The 23,760-nt window shown below is 40.9% G+C and overlaps 1 protein-coding gene across 2 annotated transcripts in view; it reads left to right on the plus strand.

The window, feature by feature from the left end:
- The first annotated feature begins 768 nt into the window (after nucleotides 1-768).
- Nucleotides 769-23,760, plus strand: part of cacna1sa (calcium channel, voltage-dependent, L type, alpha 1S subunit, a) — a 39,416-nt gene continuing 16,424 nt past the window's right edge. Inside the window, exons 1-27 of one of the 2 annotated variants that reach the window (XM_079593797.1) lie at nucleotides 769-1,220; nucleotides 2,247-2,352; nucleotides 5,202-5,341; nucleotides 5,421-5,560; nucleotides 5,635-5,787; nucleotides 6,963-7,168; nucleotides 8,793-8,896; nucleotides 9,000-9,145; nucleotides 9,250-9,328; nucleotides 9,965-10,125; nucleotides 10,337-10,562; nucleotides 10,654-10,861; nucleotides 11,405-11,525; nucleotides 11,609-11,723; nucleotides 14,181-14,280; nucleotides 14,448-14,517; nucleotides 14,596-14,728; nucleotides 14,992-15,121; nucleotides 16,171-16,230; nucleotides 16,314-16,420; nucleotides 17,300-17,387; nucleotides 17,461-17,568; nucleotides 17,654-17,706; nucleotides 17,800-17,946; nucleotides 18,233-18,434; nucleotides 20,062-20,220; nucleotides 20,444-20,554. In XM_079593797.1, the coding sequence (XP_079449923.1) occupies nucleotides 1,033-1,220; nucleotides 2,247-2,352; nucleotides 5,202-5,341; nucleotides 5,421-5,560; nucleotides 5,635-5,787; nucleotides 6,963-7,168; nucleotides 8,793-8,896; nucleotides 9,000-9,145; nucleotides 9,250-9,328; nucleotides 9,965-10,125; nucleotides 10,337-10,562; nucleotides 10,654-10,861; nucleotides 11,405-11,525; nucleotides 11,609-11,723; nucleotides 14,181-14,280; nucleotides 14,448-14,517; nucleotides 14,596-14,728; nucleotides 14,992-15,121; nucleotides 16,171-16,230; nucleotides 16,314-16,420; nucleotides 17,300-17,387; nucleotides 17,461-17,568; nucleotides 17,654-17,706; nucleotides 17,800-17,946; nucleotides 18,233-18,434; nucleotides 20,062-20,220; nucleotides 20,444-20,554 (3,561 nt within the window). In that variant the 5' untranslated portion in view covers nucleotides 769-1,032. The remainder of the gene's footprint in view (nucleotides 1,221-2,246; nucleotides 2,353-5,201; nucleotides 5,342-5,420; nucleotides 5,561-5,634; nucleotides 5,788-6,962; nucleotides 7,169-8,792; nucleotides 8,897-8,999; nucleotides 9,146-9,249; nucleotides 9,329-9,964; nucleotides 10,126-10,336; nucleotides 10,563-10,653; nucleotides 10,862-11,404; nucleotides 11,526-11,608; nucleotides 11,724-14,180; nucleotides 14,281-14,447; nucleotides 14,518-14,595; nucleotides 14,729-14,991; nucleotides 15,122-16,170; nucleotides 16,231-16,313; nucleotides 16,421-17,299; nucleotides 17,388-17,460; nucleotides 17,569-17,653; nucleotides 17,707-17,799; nucleotides 17,947-18,232; nucleotides 18,435-20,061; nucleotides 20,221-20,443; nucleotides 20,555-23,760) is intronic. The other variant, XR_013795478.1, reaches the window with a different exon arrangement.

The raw sequence follows: 23,760 nt of genomic DNA on the forward strand, positions 1-23,760 counted from the left end.
CCGCAGACTCAGGTCACCAACACGGCTTCATCTCTCACTGTCCCAATGAACATTAAATTAGTTAAATGTTCTGGTGGTTGCTTGTGTGAAGTTTTGCGAGTGAGTTTTGCAGACCGGGACATGAGGGCACAGGGGTCACGACGCCCAAAAAAGCCTTGAAATCCACACGACGGCCAGTTTCTGACCTTGAACTCCCGGCGATCGCTCTGTGATCATGTGTACTGTGATTTTAAACTTCCTAAATTCAAATAAACCTTAAATTATACTTGGAATGAGACTGTTTTCACTTAGACATCCATATTGTTCTCCAGGTTTTGATGGTTTTATGTCTGTTCATTGACACATGTATGACATGTGATCTTAAAAACCTCAAAAACATGTTAAAAACATGAATATTAATCTATATTTTGTATGTTACACATATATATATATATATACACATAAAAATATATTTATTATTATTAAAATTCCTAAACCATATATAAATATAATGCAACCACAATAATGATGAAATATGACGTTTTGACAGTTGTCGTGACATTCACCCATTTGCACTGTTAAGACTTAATCATCATTCTCAATAATCAATGGGACAATCAGAAAAAACTGTGACACCAAATGATTTATCTGTGAGCTGATTGGTTTGCCAGCTCAGTGATGTCACAAAGCCCAAATAGAAAAAGCCAATGAGAACATTCCAAAGTTATGACTGTGTTAATGTCCGTCCTCTTTATCTATCTCTCTGTGACCATAACTGTGTCATGCTCTGTTGTCCCCTAACACACACACACACACACACACACACACACACACGCATGTGAGTGACACGCATTGTCTATATTTATTCTTTAAGTCAGACAGCTGCAGTACTAACCAAACAAGAGCCGAGAGAGACAGTGAGAGGAATAGCTTCAGACAGACAGAGAGTGGATGGTGGGGTCATCTTCATTTTTGAGTCCCGAGAAGAGACTGAACTAGCCGAGTACCTGATCTCCAGATCTCCTGCGCCTCCGGCTCGGCTCCGCTCGGATCATGGAGGGCGCTGGCGAAGCCGCCGTGGCCTCCTTCATCATGGACGAGGAGACGCTGAAGAGGAAGCAGAGAGAGAAGCTGAAGAAGCTCCAGGCCACAGGTGGAAACCCCCGGCCCGCGCGATCCCTCCTCTTCCTCACGCTGAAGAACCCCTTCCGCAAGGCCTGCATCAGCATCGTGGAGTGGAAGTATCCTTCAACAAATCAGAACATGGTTTTAAATACAATCAGGTTTTTTGTACGGAGTCACTAAAACATGTCAGTTAATTTAATTCATCATTACTGTTAATTTAATGCATCATATCAGTTAATTCAGCATCATTACTCCAGTCTTCCGTGTCACATGATCCTTCAAAGATCTTTCAAATGTGATAATTTGACATTTCTGATTATTATCAATGTTGAAATATGATGATTTGACATTTCTGATTATTATCAATGTTGAAATATGATGATTTGACATTTCTGATTATTATCAATGTTGAAATATGATGATTTGACATTTCTGATTATTATCAATGTTGAAGTAAGATGTGCTGCTGCATATTTTTATGGAAACCGTGGTACTTTTTTTCAGGATTCTTTGATAAATTGAAAGCATTTATTTTGAAATAGAATATTTTGCAACATTATTATAAATGTCTTTCCTGTCACTTTTGATCAATTAAATGCGACTTTTCTTGCGATATAACAAAATTACAAATGTCTTTCATAGATCAGCGGTCTTAAATAAATTCTCAGTTATGTTTCAGTTCGACAACAACTTAATTAGATTGACATATCGTAATATACTAAATAAACATCTGAATTTACTCTCCATTTTTTATCATTGCTGCATATGAGTAAACAAGTATACATAAAAGTCATTCATTACTAGAGGCGGCAAATATGAGGTCAACAAAAAGTGTTCAAACACAGCAAGCAACTGTGAGATGACAGAGCGTTAATGAGCTGATTTAGTCTTGAGCGTGTGTGTAAATGTCAGTGTTTCATCAGCGCGGTGCTCTGATATTCTGAGAGAACAGCTGGTCTGTCCTCCAGCTCACTAAATACAGACATGCTAAGCTCAGAGAATGCTAGCGCACACACAACAACACACTGAGACGCCATGTAGATCACTACGGTACAACACACATTATTATAATGTCCATCACTGCAGGAATATATTTCTCACTTTAAGAGAAGCTGGTTTATTTTCCTGAACGTGTCTCTCAGACCGTTTGAAATCATCATCCTCCTCACCATCTTTGCCAACTGTGTTGCTCTGGCCGTGTTCATGCCAATGCCTGAGGAAGATACGAATAACACCAACAGCAACCTAGTGAGTCTCTCTCTCACACGCGAACACACAAGTCTCCACCTTAAGACACCTAAGACAACCTATAGACCCCGCCCTCATACACCCTCAACCTATAAACCCCTCCCCAATACCTGTAGACTCCGCCTCAACACACATGCTCAACCTATAGACCCCGCCCTCATACACTCCTCAACATATAAACCCCTCCCCAATATCTGTAGACTCCGCCTCAACACACATGCTCAAACTATAGACCCCGCCCTCATACACTCCTCAACATATAAACCCCTCCCCAATACCTGTAGACTCCACCTCAACACACATGCTCAAACTATAGACCCCGCCCTCACTCACAACAACATATAAACCCCTCCCCAATATCTGGAGACTCCGCCTCAACACACATGCTCAAACTATAGACCCCGCCCTCATACACTCCTCAACATATAAACCCCTCCCCAATACCTGTAGACTCCACCTCAACACACATGCTCAAACTATAGACCCCGCCCTCACTCACAACAACATATAAACCCCTCCCCAATATCTGGAGACTCCGCCTCAACACACATGCTCAACCTGTAGACCCCGCCCTCATACACTCCTCAACATATAAACCCCTCCCCAATATCTGTAGACTCCGCCTCAACACACATGCTCAAACTATAGACCCCGCCCTCACTCACAACAACATATAAACCCCTCCCCAATATCTGGAGACTCCGCCTCAACACACATGCTCAACCTGTAGACCCCGCCCTCATACACTCCTCAACATATAAACCCCTCCCCAATACCTGTAGACTCCACCTCAACAGACATGCTCAACCTATAGACCCCGCCCTTATACACTCCTCAACATATAAACCCCTCCCCAATACCTGTAGACTCCACCTCAACACACATGCTCAACCTTTAGATCCCGCCCTTATACACTCCTCAACATATAAACCCCTCCCCAATACCTGTAGACTCCACCTCAACAGACATGCTCAACCTATAGACCCCGCCCTTATAGACTCCTCAACATATAAACCCCTCCCCAATACCTGTAGACTCCACCTCAACAGACATGCTCAACCTATAGACCCCGCCCTTATAGACTCCTCAACATATAAACCCCTCCCCAATACCTGTAGACTCCACCTCAACAGACATGCTCAACCTATAGACCCCGCCCTTATAGACTCCTCAAAATATAAACCCCTCCCCAATACCTGTAGACTTCGCCTCAACACACATGCTCAACCTATAAACCCCGCCCTCACTCACTCCTCAACATATAAACCCCTCCCCAATACCTGTAGACTCCACCTTAAGACACCTAAGACAACCTATAGACCCCGTCCTCATACACTCCTCAACATATAAACCCCTCCCCAATACCTGTAGACTCCACCTCAACACACATACTCAACCTATAGACCCCGCCCTTATACACTCCTCAAAATATAAACCCCTCCCCAATACCTGTAGACTCCGCCTCAACACACATGCTCAACCTATAGACCCCGCCCTTATACACTCCTCAAAATATAAACCCCTCCCCAATACCTGTAGACTCCACCTCAACACACATGCTCAACCTTTAGATCCCGCCCTCACTCACAACCTCAACCTATAAACCCCTCCCCAATATCTGTAGACTCCGCCTCAACACACATGCTCAACCTATAGACCCCGCCCTCACTCACAACCTCAACATATAAACCCCTCCCCAATATCTGTAGACTCCGCCTCAACACACATGCTCAACCTTTAGATCCCGCCCTTATACACTCCTCAAAATATAAACCCCTCCACAATACCTGTAGACTCCACCTTAAGACACACCTCAACCTAAGACTTCAGGCTTGTTCGACTTGAACCGGCGCTGCACAGACCGATCGGTTTATGACATCAAAGTACCGTGAGAGCGATTGAAAGCATACAGAGCCGTCTGCTCTCTAATCACTCTCGCGGTATCGATTAGTCTGTGCAGCGCCGGTTCAAGTCGAAAAAGCCTTTCACATACACTTTTAGACTCCACCCCCTTACAGACTCCACCCACTGTAGACTGTTTAAAAAGCTTTTAATAACATAAAATTGGGTGATTTAAATGTTTACATATTTATATATTGTATTCTGTTCTTATAAAAGATTGAACTATATCCTAAATGAACAAGCGGCAGAATGGCTGACACCTAATGCCAGATATTCATCTCACTAAAGCCTTGTAAGCGTGCGTGACCTTGACTCAGGTGACTGAAGGAAGCAGGTGCTTTGACCGCATGCCGATGGGACGCCTGCATGTGTGGACGTTTTAAAATTAGACACAAACTCCAACTATATGCTCTCACACACTCGTCACTGCAGTGTTATCTGAAAGATTTTGTGCTTTGTAATACAGTTTGTCAGATTGTTTGATTTGCAATCAGGTCGACATCAAAGCATTTGGATGGTAATAAACTTGCATCTAGTTTTGTTATGTGATGAAGCTTATGCGTCTATCTATCTATCTATCTATCTATCTATCTATCTATCTATCTATCTATCTATCTATCCATCTAAATGTCAGTAGAGACACACAGTGTCTGCTTCATGCTAACAGTAGGTGCTATGTTGGTTTTAAAATTCTCAGTGTGTGGGTTGTTTTCAAAATGCCTCGACTGAAACCGGAGGAAAGTGTCCGGCTCTAGCCATTCTTTGCCACGTTCCCACCAAACCCAACGTGTGTAAGTTCCCAGAATATAAAAAGACACGTCAAGACAGATATTCAAAGTCAAAACAAAAGAGTTATGAAGTGCAAAAGCAACCATTGACACCAAACACCTTGAGTCAGTCGTGCTGACAGCTCCATTCATCTCCATGTTCTGTGTGTACGTTCACAGGAGAGTCTCGAGTACATTTTTCTCATCATATTCACTATGGAATGCTTCCTGAAGATCGTGGCGTACGGATTGCTCTTTCATGCCGATGCTTATTTACGGAACTGCTGGAATATATTAGATTTTGTCATTGTGACAATGGGGTAAGACATACACACCACTCCCTGAATATGTCCAGAAACACCCGAAGTACACAAACACCTACTGTGTGGCGTCCCTCAGGTTGTTCACAGTCGTGGTGGACTTCATCAATAGCGTCAGCGGTGTCGAGGCGCCAGTGGAACAGAAAGGCGGTTTTGACATGAAAGCCCTCCGAGCGTTCAGAGTCCTGCGGCCCCTGCGGCTCGTCTCCGGGGTCCCCAGTAAGTGACGACACCTTCCGCTCACCTTTCTCATTTGTTTGAGTTGGCTGGTTAAAGTGTAATGTCTCCTCCAGGCCTGCAGGTGGTGATGAGCTCCATTCTCAAGTCCATGCTGCCCCTGTTCCACATCTCTCTGCTGGTCTTCTTCATGGTCACCATCTATGCCATCATAGGCCTGGAGCTTTTCAAATGCAAAATGCATAAAACATGTTACCACACCGGCACAGGTAAGAAATGATGTAAGATAGATGAAGTGACCTTACATAGAACCAGTGTTGGGGAAAGTTACTTCTAAAAGTAATGCATTACAATATTGCGTTACTCCCCAAAAAGTAACTAATTGCGTTACTTAGTTACTTTTTTATGGAAAGTAATGCGTTACAATACTTTTGCGTTACTTTTTCTTACGTGGGCTGAGTTTGCTTGTTTGTTTATTAACAAAAAAAGTTATATTTTTGGCAAATGTTAAGGCCCTTTCACACCAAAAGTGAAGTGAATAAGAATCAGGCTTTAAGGAAATGCATATTTACTCCTGTACAGTAGAGGGCACCGCTCAAACAAACCTCTCAGCTGCTGTTCTGGATTAAAGAACAATAGGATACAGGAGAAGGAAGTTTAACACTTTTATTTCTAAATTTAATCTAAAGTAATTTTTGGCTTATTAGTATGGTAACTTGAATTAGATCATTGAAGGTCAGCAGCAAAGACATTGATTAATAAAGTGAGATTAAATACATAAAGAATATTTGTGTCATTTAATATAGTTAATGTTCTTGAAAACAAAGAATGGCGGCTGCGGATGGAGAACAGCGGCCTTTCGAATCGGCTTTGGCCGCGACTCTGAAGGACTTGGAGTTAAGTTTTTCTTTAAGAAAAGAGCAAAGAACGGCACTTAAGTCATTCTTAAAAAAGGAAGAAGTGTTCGGAGTTTTGCTGGACCGGATCTTTGCCGCTCTCACTACGTCACCTTCTTCGCTGCTCTGGTTGGTTGTAGCGCTATCCTATTGCGTGCAGAGGGATTTTGAGAGACAACCGTTTATCCTGCCCCTCGGATTAAGCCGCGTCTATGGAGAGTTGCCAGACTAAACATCTTGATGTAAGTCTGGCTTGCCAGGCTAGACAAACACAATAAATATGAAAAAAGAACTACCGTTACTTATTTGAAAAAGTAACTTAGATATTTTGTTGTCAATTGAAAAAGTAGTGTTACTTTACTAGTTACTTGAAAAATTATTCTGATTACGTAACTCAAGTTACTTGTAAGGAGTTCCCCCAACACTGCATAGAACCAACATCGAAACTTACCTAAATGGTTTCCTTTTGCCATCTTGCAAGCACTGGTGTTTCCTTCAATAAATGAAAATGTTGTCTTATTTTCTCTTTGTTTTGATATATGTCACAGATATCATCGCCACGGGGGACGGCGAGTATGCGGCTCCGTGCGCTCAGGCTGGTAACGGCAGGCGATGTCCTCTTAACGGAACCGAGTGCCGTGGCGGATGGCCTGGGCCCAATGACGGCATCACCCACTTTGACAATCTGGGTTTCTCCATGCTCACTGTATACCAGTGCATCACCACTCAGGGCTGGACCGATGTTCTGTACTGGGTCAGTGACACATAAGGGTCTTTATAGTTTATAGTTATAGGAACTAGCCACCAGGTCAATTCCCCGAGAACTTATGGTTCCCTTAGGAACGTTTTCCTGGTTGCATTCGCACCGCCAGTAGGAACTCTGAAGTGACGTGCTTGTTGTTCTGACTTTTATTGTGACGGTTGTTCAGTAGTTTATGGTCTGTCTAACAGTCCTGTCTAATAGGTTATTAGATAGAACTGTTAAACATAGAAAGTAGACAGTAATGAAGAGTTATTAGCGTATGGCGTGTGTTTGATGTCCAGTGTTGCTGAGTAGAAATACATAATCATGTTTCTCTTGGTCCCTCAAAGTTGAGTTGGGTTTTCTCCTCAGCGTAAAGATTAAGAGCTTCATCTATCACTGTTTTACATGTTCGTGGAGTTAGTTTGTGGAGTAAATATATAGGCTATAATCTGTGCGTTTACACCATGTTTTCCTATAGTGCTGGTTTAGACCGGACTCTGAAGTAGGAGTAAATTAGTTCCTCCAAAATCATTCCTAGTTCCTGCGGTGCGAACACGTCAGAGTACTTCCGCCAATAGTTCTAGGAACTATGAAAAGGTTTCTCCGGTGCGTGAGCCCCTATTCAGCAGTGGTTCCCAACAGTGATGCGCGGGTTGATCCAAAATGAGCGGGTGCCTGCGGTTACCCGCGGTTACGAGTTATCCAAAATTATTCTTAATGATATTCGGGTCGCGGTCGGTCGGGTCGTTTGAAATAAAGATGACAATTAAACCTTTGTAATTTATATAGTACTAGACACAATCTTCTATGAAATACATCGGCCTACGCTTTATTGTCTGAATAACTGGCAGGAAGATGACGCACGAGCTCAGTCTGCAGGCAGAGATGAAAGTGAGAAATCCTTATTTACCTTTTGAACGTTGAGCGTTATTAACTTTTGAATAAAAGCTGAAGCGGGACAAAATGCCCGATTTCCCAACACGTTGAACTGAGCATTGCCATTGTGCCATTTTAATAGGCTACTTTTAAACGCATATAGCTCAGTAATGTCAGTTTTATGTATTTGCTGAGAGGGGGCGGGATTTTTGTCGGGGGAGAGACGCACACTTCGATTAGACTGGATACACACATGCAGCATCTAAATTGTTAAGAAAATGAAACGAAATAAATGAATAAATCAAGCCTTTATTACACTAGGCCATATCAGCATTCAGAAAAATGCTGCGCCCGCACCCCTAGTTCCTCCGTCTATGGCCCAATGACGCTGCGATGAGCATTTACTCGCTACTTTTAAAAAATGCGGGTCAGGAAGCGGGCCGGGCGGGTTAGTTGAAAACGTCGGTCGGGTGCGGGTTGTTAATACATTGACCCGCACATCACTGGTTCCCAACCATGGTCATGCAGTACCCCAACAGTACCCCCAGATCCACAACCGTACACACTTGATTCAACTTGTCAGCTCCTTAGTAGAGACTCCAAGACCTGAAATGGGTGTGGAGAATGATAAAGGAGATAAAGATAAGATAAAAAGATAAAGGAGACTGTGTCCTGTGGTGATACTCCAGGACCAGGGTAGGGAACCACTGATATAAAGGACTGTGGGATCCGACAGCCGACTCTTGTCTTCCCACAGGTGAATGATGCGATTGGAATGGAGTGGCCCTGGCTGTATTTCGTGACTCTGATTCTCTTGGGCTCGTTCTTCATCTTGAATCTGGTTCTGGGGGTTCTGTGCGGGTAAGTCCAAATATTTGTGATCTTTTACTCAGTATCACTCTACACATTATTGTCCACATTTTGCCGCACACCATCTCATATTTGTCTCTCTCTCTGTGGTCAGCGAGTTCACTAAGGAGCGAGAAAAGAGTTCTCGAAGTGGAGAGTATCAGATACTGCGGGAGCGTCAGCAGTTCGATGAGGATCTGAAGGGATACATGGAGTGGATCACACAGGCAGAGGTCATGGATAATGACCAGGAGGGCCAAGGTGCTCAAAAACACTCACAAACACTTTAACAAACTACAGCCGTGAAGAACCAAGGCTCAAGGGGTTTGAAATCTGGTTAAATGTGGCACAATTGGTCTCCACAGGTCTGCTCCCACTTCAGGATGGATCAGAATCGGAAACTCTCTATGAGCTGGAGGGACTCAACAAACTCATGTTTTATGTGTGAGTTGAGCGATCTACTGTTGGGAATGATTGACTTCGTTTCTAGGAGGATATTTCTAGACCATATCCAGATCTGATGAAGGACCTGAGCCTGGACATGACGACAATGCAGTCCTGAAGTGTCAACCAGTCTCTCCTCTGTGAAAGTCTTCCCTTCACTTCCGATAAAACATGATCAAAACGATTCCAGTTCGCATGGATATGCGGAAGCGAAAAATAATTCAGTATTATGCAGGCCAGACAAGGAATTTGGTGAGGTCAATTTGTAAAGAAAGACTACGTGCCTGCGTACATATATATTCAAACGTGCATACCTATAGACTGAACACGTGATATGCATGTGCACGTTGTCAGCGTTTTCACAGATTCACGTTTTGATAACGTTTTCAACGTTTTTCAAAACTTGGAACCTGTTTCAAAGTTTGCGTTCTCGAGCTCCAAACACTGATGTCGTGCAAATGAACGGCCAGGACATATTATAAGTTTTCTGTCTTCAGTTAAAACGGTGTTGTGTTAGCGGCCCCTAAGTTAATAACAAATTATCTTTGTAACGGAAGTGAATCAATCAAAAAAGGTGGCTTGACTTGACTTCTAAAACATAACAGCTTTGAATTTCTCTCTGCATGTGTTTTACAGTCGACACGCTCGTCGATGGAACCGATTCTTCAGGAGGAAGTGTCGTGTGTGGGTGAAGTCCAGGTTGTTCTACTGGCTGGTGATTCTGCTGGTGTTATTCAACACTCTGGCAATCGCAACCGAACACCATGATCAGTCCGAGTCTCTCACCAACTTCCAAGGTTCAACTTCTGTCATAATTTTCAAACCTCTATGACTCCTTTCTTCTGTGGAACCCAAAATAATAAGTGGATTGTTATGGCCACAGTTCCCAAAAGTCTAACATTCTGCTAAATGACAATAAGCCACTAATGAACATCTAACAACCAATTTGATTTTAGCTGGATTTTCCATAAGAGAACATTTATTTATAATGCTTTACCTCATTTGCAGACAATACCAATAAGGTGCTGTTGTCTCTGTTTGCGGTGGAGATGTTTCTGAAGATGTACGCAATGGGGCTGCCATCTTACTTCATGTCCCTCTTTAACCGTTTCGACTGCTTTGTGGTTTCTGTGGGGATCCTGGAGCTCATTCTCGTTCACATGGACATCATGTCTGTCATGGGGATCTCAATACTGCGATGTATTCGGCTTCTGCGTCTCATCAAAGTAACAAAGTATGTGATTCTCTGACACCACCGTGAAGACCAGAAGAACCAGGCGTGTATGTGTGCATGATAATTTATCAGAACTGTGCGTGATTTTCAGGTACTGGACGTCGCTCAGTAATCTTGTGGCGTCTCTCTTGAACTCTGTGCGCTCCATCGCCTCCCTGCTACTGCTCCTCTTCCTCTTCATCGTCATCTTCGCTCTGCTCGGCATGCAGGTTTTCGGGGGGAAGTTTAATTTTCCAGATGAGTATGTGAGACGAAGCAACTTTGACAATTTTCCCCAGGCTCTGATCACGGTTTTCCAGGTAAATGTATAATTCATAGACAGTAAAAAAAAACGTTGGGTTACACATATTGGGTCACTATGTTGGGTTATTTTAAAAAAATGTTGGGTTACACATATTGGGTCACTATGTTGGGTTATTTTCAAAAAACGTTGGGTTACACATATTGGGTCACTATGTTGGGTTATTTAAAAAAAATGTTGGGTCATTCTTTTTAATCGGATAATTTCTAGTAATAACCCGGCTGTTGGGTTAAATACGTATTTTGTATGTACACTTGTTTATTTAGAATTTATGTACACAATTATGTATATTTACATTAAATTCTAGACTCCCCAATATTTAGTTAAAAATACACGTTGAGACATATTTATTGTTTTATACAAACAAAATATCTGTATTTGAAAACAAATGCATTAACCCACAGTTGGGAAGGTGCTATATCACCCCATAGTTGGGTTACTCGTGGGGTTATTTTTAACCCAACATTATTAAGTGAGCATGATAAGCAAAATGTTTGGAGCCACAAAGCCTCTCCAGTGTATTGTATTCTCTCTGTTTAAGATCCTGACTGGTGAAGGCTGGAACTACGTCATGTACGACGGCATCATGGCTCACGGAGGACCCGCCGTGCCTGGAATCCTGGTCAGCATTTACTTCATTATCCTGTTCATCTGTGGAAATTGTATCCTTCGCGCGGCACAAATGTGCGAGACGTAGAAAATACATGTAAAAAGGATGAGGGCTTTCCTGAGCATTGAACTGCAGATATTCTCTTAAATGTCTTCCTGGCGATCGCGGTGGATAATCTGGCTGAGGCGGAGAGTCTGACCTCGGCACAGAGAGAGAAGACAGAGGAGAAGAAACGCAAAAGGCTTCTTAGGTGAGTGACAAAGGTCAATAGCATGAGAAAGAGACTTCTGTCAGGACCACTATCCTCAAATACGATTGACAATTAGCATACAGTTTGCATTAGCGGTATGGTTCCGTTCTGGGCAGCCTAGCATGGATAAGAGCAGCAATAACCCCAGAGGGTTAACAGAACAGAACCAACATGGATGTATTGCAGATATCATTAATTCAAGATTTTAAAGTACAACATAATTGGAGAATTTATTCTGATTCAAGGGGAATCAGAATGCAAAATCCTGACTGGAGACAGGTGGAGCTGGGGAGGGAGGGGGGTAATTATCTCCTGAGAAACGAGAGGAGCTGGGGAGGGAGGAGGGTAATCAGCTCCTGAGAAACGAGAGGAGCTGGGGATGGAGGAGGGTAATCAGCTCCTGGGAAACGAGAGGAGCTGGGGAGGGAAGAGGGTAATCAGCTCCTGAGAAACGAGAGGAGCTGGGGAGGGAGGAGGGTAATCAGCTCCTGAGAAACGAGAGGAGGTGGGGATGGAGGAGGGTAATCAGCTCCTGAGAAACGAGAGGAGCTGGGGAGGGAGGAGGGTAATTATCTCCTGAGAAACGAGAGGAGCTGGGGAGGGAGGAGGGTAATCAGCTCCTGAGAAACGAGAGGAGCTGGGGAGGGAGGAGGGTAATCAGCTCCTGAGAAACGAGAGGAGCTGGGGAGGGAGGAGGGTAATCAGCTCCTGAGAAACGAGAGGAGCTGGGGAGGGAAGAGGGTAATCAGCTCCTGAGAAACGAGAGGAGCTGGGGAGGGAGGAGGGTAGTCAACTCCTGAGAAACGAGAGGAGCTGGGGAGGGAGGAGGGTAGTCAACTCCTGAGAAACGAGAGGAGCTGGGGAGGGAGGAGGGTAATCAACTCCTGAGAAACGAGAGGAGCTGGGGAGGGAGGAGGGTAGTCAGCTCCTGGGAAACGAGAGGAGCTGGGGAGGGAAGAGGGTAATCAACTCCTGAGAAACGAGAGGAGCTGGGGAGGGAGGAGGGTAATCAGCTCCTGAGAAACGAGAGGAGCTGGGGAGGGAGGAGGGTAATCAGCTCCTGAGAAACGAGAGGAGCTGGGGAGGGAGGAGGGTAGTCAACTCCTGAGAAACGAGAGGAGCTGGGGAGGGAAGAGGGTAATCAGCTCCTGAGAAACGAGAGGAGCTGGGGAGGGAGGAGGGTGATCAGCTCCTGAGAAACGAGAGGAGCTGGGGAGGGAGGAGGGTAATCAACTCCTGAGAAACGAGAGGAGCTGGGGAGGGAAGAGGGTAATCAGCTCCTGAGAAACGAAAGGAGCTGGGGAGGGAGGAGGGTAGTCAACTCCTGAGAAACGAGAGGAGCTGGGGAGGGAGGAGGGTAATCAGCTCCTGAGAAACGAGAGGAGCTGGGGAGGGAGGAGGGTAATCAACTCCTGAGAAACGAGAGGAGCTGGGGAGGGAGGAGGGTAATCAGCTCCTGAGAAACGAGAGGAGCTGGGGAGGGAGGAGGGTAATCAGCTCCAGGGAAACGAGAGGAGCTGGGGAGGGAGGAGGGTAATCAGCTCCAGGGAAACGAGAGGAGCTGGGGAGGGAGGAGGGTAATCAGCTCCAGGGAAACGAGAGGAGCTGGGGAGGGAGGAGGGTAATCAGCTCCTGAGAAACGAGAGGAGCTGGGGAGGGAGGAGGGTAATCAACTCCTGAGAAACGAGAGGAGCTGGGGAGGGAGGAGGGTAATCAGCTCCTGAGAAACGAGAGGAGCTGGGGAGGGAGGAGGGTAATCAGCTCCAGGGAAACGAGAGGAGCTGGGGAGGGAGGAGGGTAATCAGCTCCAGGGAAACGAGAGGAGCTGGGGAGGGAGGAGGGTAATCAGCTCCTGAGAAACGAGAGGAGCTGGGGATGGAGGAGGGTAATCAGCTCCTTAGAAACGAGAGGAGCTGGGGAGGGAGGAGGGTAATCAGCTCCTGAGAAACGAGAGGAGCTGGGGAGGGAGGAGGGTAATCAGCTCCAGGGAAACGAGAGGAGCTGGGGAGGGAGGAGGGTAATCAGCTCCAGGGAAACGAGAGGAGCTGGGGAGGGAGGAGGGTAATCAGCTCCAGGGAAACGAGAGGAGCTGGGGAGGGAGGAGGGTAATCAGCTCCAGGGAAACGAGAGGAGCTGGGGAGGGAGGAGGGTAATCAGCTCCTGAGAAACGAGAGGAGCTGGGAGGGAGGAGGGTAATTATCTCCTGAGAAACGAGAGGAGCTGGGGAGGGAGGAGGGTAATCAGCTCCTTAGAAATAAGAGGAGCTGGGGAGGGAGGAGGGTAATTGCTGATAATACTGAAGAGCTTATATATGTATACAGTGATAGTGTTGTATTCCTATAGGTAGAGGATCAGCTGAGAGTCACTGATGCAAGCTTGACTAACATGACCTGCCAGAACTGACACTACGCTTGATTTTTACAGAAATTTCTGATGCATTGTTTTTTCTTGTTATAGAGAAAACCTACCCGATAAGGGCGAGGAAGACAAGGCCATGCTGGCGAAGAAACTAGCCGAGCAGAGAGCCAAGATTGACGGGATTCCCACCACGGCCAAGGTCAAAACTGACAGAACCACATCACTATATTACTGTGAAATGCCGTTAGAAGTGTATTTTGTATTCGGACAACTGATTATTGCACTGATGCCAACACACCAGTTTTAGCATATTTAAGATAAGAAATTACAACTCTGATTTATGCGTTTCTTTAAATTAATCTGCAGCTCAAAGTAGATGAATTTGAATCAAACGTGAACGAGATTAAAGATCCATTTCCTCCAGCTGATTTCCCAGGTAAAGCATAAAGGATAATTTAGCTTAGTTTATTCAGTTCGTATGGTTTACCGCTGACGTTGTGATTGATGTGGTCAGGTGACGATGAGGAGGAGGAGCCCGAGATTCCTAGCAGTCCTCGGCCTCGTCCAATGGCAGACCTGCAGCTGAAGGAGACCGAGGTGCCGATGCCAGAGGCCAGTTCCTTCTTCATCTTCGGCCCGCAGAACAAGTAAAAACATCACCTGCTTTTCTGTCACCCTAATTAGGGTTGGGAATCAGATATTTGTTTCTAAAAAAAAAAATTGGATTCCTCTTATCGATTCCTTTGTGAGCATTTTAATATCACTTTATATTATGATATATTTTACCTAATTGGAACGAAATTAGGAATCGATAAGAATTGGAATCGCTAAAATTCAAGCGATACCCAACCCTAACCCTAACACAAAGCTGACATTTGGAGCTTCTGTTTATCCATGTCTCTCTGCTCAGGTTTCGTAAACTCTGCCATCGCATCATCAACGCCACGACCTTCACCAACATCATCCTCCTCTTCATCTTGCTCAGCAGTATCTCATTGGCTGCGGAGGACCCCATTGACCCAATGTCCTTCAAGAACCAGGTACAGCATCTCCAGACTCGCACATCTCTATACACTCTCAGAAAAATCGTACAAAAGCTGTCACTGGGACGGTCCCCTTTAAAAAGGTTCTAATATGTACCATTTAGGTACTAATATATACACCTTTGGTACTAATCTTTGGTACTAATATATACACCTTTGGTACTAATCTTTGGTACTAATATATACACCTTTGGTACTAATCTTTGGCACTAATATATACACTTTTGGCACTAATCTTTGGTACTAATATATACACTTTTGGCACTAATCTTTGGTACTAATATATACACTTTTGGCACTAATCTTTGGTACTAATATATACACTTTTGGCACAAATATTTGGTACTAATATATTCATTTTTGGCACTAATCTTTGGTACTAATATATACACTTTTGGCACTAATCTCTGGTACTAATATATACACTTTTGGCACTAATATTTGGTACTAATATATTCATTTTTGGCACTAATCTTTGGTACTAATATATACACTTTTGGCACTAATCTTTGGTACTAATATATACACTTTTGGCACTAATCTTTGGTACTAATATATACACTTTTGGCACAAATATTTGGTACTAATATATTCATTTTTGGCACTAATCTTTGGTACTAATATATACACTTTTGGCACTAATCTCTGGTACTAATATATACACTTTTGGCACTAATCTTTGGCACTAATATATACACTTCGACACTAATCTTTGGTACTAATATATACACTTCGGCACTAATCTTTGGTACTAATATATACACTTTTGGCACTAATCTTTGGTACAAATATGTACACTTTTGGTACTAATATTTGGTACCAATATGTACACTTTTGGTACTAATATGTATAATTTCTGTACTTATATGTACACTTATGGTACCAATATATACACTTTTGGAACTAAAATGTACACTTTTGTTACCAATATGTCCATTTGAGGTACTAATATGCACTCTTTATGCACACCCCAGTGACAGCTTTTTTACCTTTTCTTCTGGGAGTGTACATGCACCTAGCGCTGTCCCTTTCTTTCTCCGCTCCAGGTCCTGGCCTACGCTGATTATGTCTTCACCTCAGTCTTTACAGCAGAGATTGTGCTAAAGGTGAGAGTTCGTGTGCGTTCAGAAAAGCTGTTTTGTTATATTTGGATTCTGTGAATGGTTCATTTCTTCTTGGTCCACTGCAGATGACCACGTACGGCGCCTTCTTACACGAGGGGTCTTTCTGCCGAAACTCCTTCAACATCCTAGACCTGATCGTCGTCGGCGTCTCCCTGCTGTCCATGGGAATGGAGTGAGATTTAAAAGCAATATGGCCGTGTGGTGATATTAGATACAAACAGCCATTAATGGAGCTGTACACACACACTACCAGTCACAAGTTTTGGTCGTTAAGATTTTTTTATGTTTTTAAAAGAAGTTTCTTTTCTTTTCTTCTTCAGAAATCAGTATAATATGATGATCTGATGGTCAAGACACATTTATGATTATTATCAGTGTTGAAAACAGTTATTTACATTTATATTTCAGGATTCTTTGAAAGTTCAGAAGAACAGCATTTATTTAAAATACAATATTTTGTAACATTATTAATGTCTTTACTGTCACTTTCGATCAATTTAATTAACCCTTGATGAATAAAAGTATTGATTTATTTTATTTATTTCCCCCAAAAATAAAATAAAAACTCTTACTGACCCCAAACTTTTGAACGGTAGTGTTTAATGTTAGAAGAGCTTCTATTCCAGATTAATGCTGTTCTTTTAAACTTTCTATTCATCAAAGAATCCTGAAATAAAAATGTAAATAACCGTTTTCAACACTGATAATAATCATAACTGTGTCTTGATCATCAAATCATCATATTACACTGATTTCTGGAGGATCATGTGACACTGAAGACTGGAGTAATGATTTGATCACAGGAATAAATTACACTTTACTGTATATTCACATTGAAAACTGATGATTTACATTATAATAATATTTCACAATATTACTGTTTTTTTTATCAAATAAATGCAGCCTTAGTGAGCAGAAGAGACTTCTTTTAAAAACATAAAAAAACTTACCAATCCAAAACTTTTGACTGGTAGTGTATATAAATAAAACAAAAAGTTTTTATTTTATTTAGAAAATGTCACTTATTTACAGTCCTCATGCCTCTCTCTAGATCAAGTGCCATCTCGGTGGTGAAGATCCTCCGGGTCCTGAGAGTGTTGAGACCTTTACGAGCCATTAATCGAGCCAAAGGCCTCAAAGTGAGTCTAGTTCTGAGAACACAACACGACAAGTGTCCCGTTCCTCCATTGATCTGCCTTTGCTGTCTTTCAGCACGTAGTCCAGTGTGTGTTTGTGGCCATCAAGACCATCGGAAACATCGTTTTAGTCACCATGCTCTTGGATTTCATGTTCGCCTGCATTGGTGTCCAGCTCTTCAAGGTCAGAGAGTTCGCCACATCCATTGGTCAAGTGTGTCTGGTGAAGAAGAGGATTTAATGCTGTTGTTTTTCTGTTCGTCTGGCAGGGGAAGTTTCTCTTCTGCACTGACCCGCTCAAGATGACGGCGGAGGAATGCCAGTACGGTTGAACTTTCTTTCATTTCTCCTTCAGTCCGAGATCTGAAACTCTCCAAGTCCACATAATTCTTCTCTCTTTCGGTTATGCTCTCAGGGGAACGTTTATTCAACACCAGGAACACGCTCTTCACGACATGGTGCTCCGCCAACGTCTGTGGATGAACAGCGACTTAAACTTCGACAATATTCTGAACGGCATGCTGGCTCTCTTCACCGTTTCCACATTCGAGGGCTGGCCAGAGTAGGTATTTAAAGGAGTAGATCACTTCAGAATTACAGTTTCCTGATCATTTACTTCACGCTTGACCTTTCAACCTGATCATCACAGCTAGTGTGGTTAAATAGTATATAAATGTTGTTCTTTTTTTAAGAAAATGATGACGTGGGGGTGAGTTTAAATTATCAGGAAATTAATTCTGAAGTGAACTACTCCTTTAAAGAACAATTTCCCTCCATGTTTGTTGTCTATAGAGCTTTTGATCAAAACGTTGGCGCAAACCCATTCTCCCAATTGTACCTCTACACAGCTTGCTGTATAAAGCCATCGACTCGAATCTGGAGAACGTCGGCCCTATTTACAACAACCACGTTGAGATTTCCATCTTCTTCATCGTTTACCTCATACTCATCGCCTTCTTCATGATGAACATCTTTGTGGGATTCGTTCTCGTCACCTTCCAGGAACAGGGAGAGCAGGAGTTCAAGAACTGCGAGCTGGACAAAAACCAGGTACGTTTCAGGGCCAGGTGTCGAGTTCGGGACATTTTAGGCACCAACCGAATTGCCTTCCAGACATCCAAAAAATGTTTTGTTTCGATTCCTGAGGGGTTAATCTAGTCAACTAGGGGTGAACGGATAAGTTGATCATGACCTGTACGGATCCGCTCTTCCGCGGTTCGGCTCGCATGTGAATCGCAGATTACCTGCTGAATTTAAAGCTACACTGTGTAACTTTTTTAGTTTATTCTTAGCTAAAAACGCTTAGTTCTTTCAAAAATATATGTGCTCATTAATGTATGTTTACTTCGTTCAAGTAATAAAGTATTCTCGTGAGTGTATAATATGCCATTGAAAATACATACGGGTGAGGGGTTCAAATGTCGGTCGCCATGTTGCCCCTCCATCTTGAAAGTACATTAGCCAAAGAGGGACATACCCGTTAATTCAAGCTTCGCCTTTCGCGTCTACGCAATTCACTGGCACCGGCCCTGTTTTTATTTTTTCCTTTCCCTCTCCCTCTCCCTCTGTCACATCAGCTGATCTCTGCTCACGGAGAACATGATATAGCCTACAATGTAAACCCTTGCATTCGTCTGGGAACCTGATAGCTGATGTTAGCAATGAAATGGTAAAAAAATAACGAAAACATAAAACTATTATTCATTTTACATAGATGTCATAACCTATATGTTAACTGACAAATTAAATTACTGCAAATTATAATAGTTTTCTAAAGTAACCTCATCACTTGAAGGAATACTCATGGACGAGGTCGAACTGGAAGCCATGTTAATCTTGGACTACATTGGCCACCGTAGGAGTTAAAACGAAATTGGAATTGAGAGGATCAGAAACTAATATTCACTGCATGGTCATATACCTTTTCACCGCTAGATGGGGGTAAAAATCACACAGTGTATCTTTAACCATCATTGAGTGAAAGTTTTTCATTTGCACGTGTTTTGTCTTGCCAATTTACACATTCAAATGGTTTTAAACGCAGAAGAAGAGGCGAAAATCAGGACTATCTGTGCGCACAGTCTCCAAACAATTGATAGTTTAAAAAAAGGAATATGGCGTCACACCGTATTTTTGGGACAAAATGTTTTAGTTAAGGGTGGCTTCAAAATATTATGCCTGAACTTTTAGCCAAGCAGACTCACAAGTAGACATCTGGGTTATCAATATATGATTGAATAAACAGAAAATTAATTAATTTTCTTGTTTTTATTCAAAATCTAAATTTGTGAAATGTGCTTGGGACAGTCACACCATATGAGCTTTGTCTGGTTTGGCTGAAAATTGTGAAAAAATGGAAGATTAATCCCATGAATGCTCAGTATGTTCATATAAAACAGCTCTTTCTGAACAATATCACCACAGTTTTTGACATATTTTTCTATTATTTACTTAACTTTGACACATTGGACCAAAAAAAGGCCATTTCATGTCAACCACCCATATATATATACAGTATATACATAATGGTTTTTTTTTTCACTGGTACGAAAAATTGATCCGATCACCGATCCGTGTCTCAAAAACCTTAAATGATTCGATCCGTTCACCACTAACCTTCACACACACCTAATGATGTCTCACGATTCCAGTTTATAACACACCTTTCCGCCGCCAGCGCCAGTGTGTCCAGTACGCGCTGAAGGCCCGTCCTCTGAGATGCTACATCCCCAAGAACCCGTACCAGTATCAGGTGTGGTACATCGTCACCTCATGCTACTTCGAGTACCTGATGTTCCTCCTCATCATGCTCAACACCATGTGTCTGGGGATGCAGGTGAGAACACACAACCACAGCTTTAAAGGGACAGCTCACCCAAAAATGAACATTAGCCCATGATTTACTCTCCCTCAACTCATCCTAGTGTACATGACACTCTTCTGTCAGACGAACACAATCGGAGTTATCTTAATAAATGTCCTGCTCCTCCAAGCTTTATAATGGCAGTGAATGGGTGTATTTTTTGGGGGTCCATCACTTGAACCTGTTTATCCTTCAGCACTGCAACCAGTCGGATCACATCACCGATCTCTCTGACATGCTGAATGTCATCTTCACTGTTCTGTTCACCGTGGAAATGTTACTCAAACTCGGCGCCTTCAAAGCAAAGGTGAGTCTGTAAGTAGTTAATGCTCTGGGGTCGGCAATCGCGCTGGCGCAATTTTTTTCACATAGCAGCTAAATAAACGTAAAATACTCCGTCATTTACGGTCATACAGACTTAATAAATATGAAAAAAGAATCTGTGAGATGTCTACTTTTGTATGTGTCCACTTACAATCAAAACAAAACGTTGTGCTTTTGTAAAATAAATAAATTAAACAGGGTGTGCTTTCTGCCTCTCCGTCTCGTGAACTTTTTTTTCTTGAGCACGTCTGTAAACATAAGCAAAACTCAGCGAATACTTGTCACACGTTTATGAGCTATATATCTTTATAAACATTTAAGTGTGTAGTTTTAAATGACCTGATTCAAAAAGAAAACAAATATTCTCTGTTTAAGTAATTTGTATAAAACCAACAAGATATCCAGTTTCTCAAACGCTTGCTCATTAGTTTTAAAGTAGTTATAGTTATGTTAACCCTGTAGAGCCTACCATGAAATAGTTTAGACAAAATATTTAAAAAAACGTTTGCGATAACACTTTCCCTTCTGAATATTCTGTTGACTAGAAGCTACTTTGCAACTACATGTCAACTAACTCTCATTAGAGGATTAGTAGCCCGTCTGTTTAATAGCTGATAACTCTTTATCTTCCCAACAGATATTTTACAAACTATGAGTAACTTTGCAACTACAAGTCCACTTATTCTCCTAACACCTAACCCTAACCTAACAGCCTACTAATACTCTACTAATATACTCTACCAATACACTAATACTCTACTAATATACTCTACTAATACACTAATACTCTACTAATATACTCTACTAATACACTAATACTCTACTAATACACTAATACTCTACTAATACACTAATACTCTACTAATATACTCTACTAATACACTAATACTCTACTAATATACTCTACTAATATACTCTACTAATACACTTACTAATATACTAATACTCTACTACTCTACTAATATACTCTACTAATATACTAATACTCTACTAATATACTCTACTAATATACTCTACTAATACACTAATACTCTACTAATACACTAATACACTTACTAATATACTCTACTAATACACTAATACTCTACTAATACACTAATACACTTACTAATATACTCTACTAATATACTCTACTAATACACTAATACTCTACTAATACACTAATACACTTACTAATATACTCTACTAATACACTAATACTCTACTAATATACTCTACTAATACACTAATACTCTACTAATATACTAATACTCTACTAATATACTCTACTAATATACTAATACTCTACTAATATACTCTACTAATACTCTACTACTCTACTAATATACTCTACTAATACTCTAATAATATACTCTACTAATACACTAATACTCTACTAATACTCTACTACTCTACTAATATACTCTACTAATACACTAATACTCTACTAATATACTCTACTACTCTACTAATATACTCTACTAATACACTAATACTCTACTAATACACTAATACTCTACTAATATACTCTACTAATATACTAATACTCTACTAATACTCTACTAATATACTAATACTCTACTAATACACTAATACTCTACTAATATACTCTACTAATATACTAATACTCTACTAATACTCTACTAATATACTAATACTCTACTAATACACTAATACTCTACTAATATACTCTACTAATATACTAATACTCTACTAATACTCTACTAATATACTAATACTCTACTAATATACTCTACTAATATACTCTACTAATACACTAATACTCTACTAATATACTCTACTAATACACTAATACTCTACTAATATACTCTACTAATACACTAATACTCTACTAATATACTCTACTAATACACTAATACTCTACTAATATACTCTACTAATATACTAATACTCTACTAATATACTAATACTCTACTAATATACTCTACTAATATACTCTACTAATACACTAATACTCTACTAATATACTAATACTCTACTAATATACTCTACTAACATACTCTACTAATACTCTCCTACTCTACTAATATACTCTACTAATATACTCTACTAATATACTAATACTCTACTAATATACTAATACTCTACTAATACTCTACTACTCTACTAATATACTCTACTAATACTCTAATACTCTACTAATATACTCTACTAATACACTAATACTCTACTAATATACTCTACTAATACACTAATACTCTACTAATATACTCTACTAATATACTCTACTAATATACTCTACTAATACTCTCCTACTCTACTAATATACTCTACTAATATACTCTACTAATACTCTAATACTCTACTAATATACTAATACTCTACTAATACTCTACTACTCTACTAATATACTCTACTAATATACTCTACTAATACTCTAATACTCTACTAATATACTCTACTAATACACTAATACTCTACTAATATACTCTACTAATACTCTACTAATACACTAATACTCTACTAATACTCTACTAATATACTCTACTAATACTCTACTACTCTACTAATATACTCTACTAATATACTCTACTAATACTCTAATACTCTACTAATATACTCTACTAATACTCTAATACTCTACTAATATACTCTACTAATACACTAATACTCTACTAATATACTCTACTAATACTCTACTACTCTACTAATATACTCTACTAATACTCTAATACTCTACTAATATACTCTACTAATACACTAATACTCTACTAATATACTCTACTAATACTCTACTACTCTACTAATATACTCTACTAATACACTAATACTCTACTAATACACTAATACTCTACTAATACACTAATACTCTACTAATACACTAATACTCTACTAATACACTAATACTCTACTAATACACTAATACTCTACTAATATACTCTACTAATACACTAATACTCTACTAATACACTAATACTCTACTAATACTCTACTAATACACTAATACTCTACTAATACTCTACTAATACTCTACTAATACACTAATACTCTACTAATAGGCAAGGCAAGGCAAGTTTATTTATATAGCACATTTCATACACAATGGTAATTCAAAGTGCTTTACATAGAGGAAATTAAAATAATCAAAAGAAATAAGAATAATTAAAACAGTTTAGAGTAAAAAATAAAAATAAAATACAGTGCAAACAGTCGGACGCACAGTAGCACAGTGCTCATTTAGTAAATGCA

This window comes from Phoxinus phoxinus, assembly GCF_949152265.1.
Source record: "Phoxinus phoxinus genome assembly, chromosome: 20".
NCBI lineage: Eukaryota > Metazoa > Chordata > Actinopteri > Cypriniformes > Leuciscidae > Phoxinus > Phoxinus phoxinus.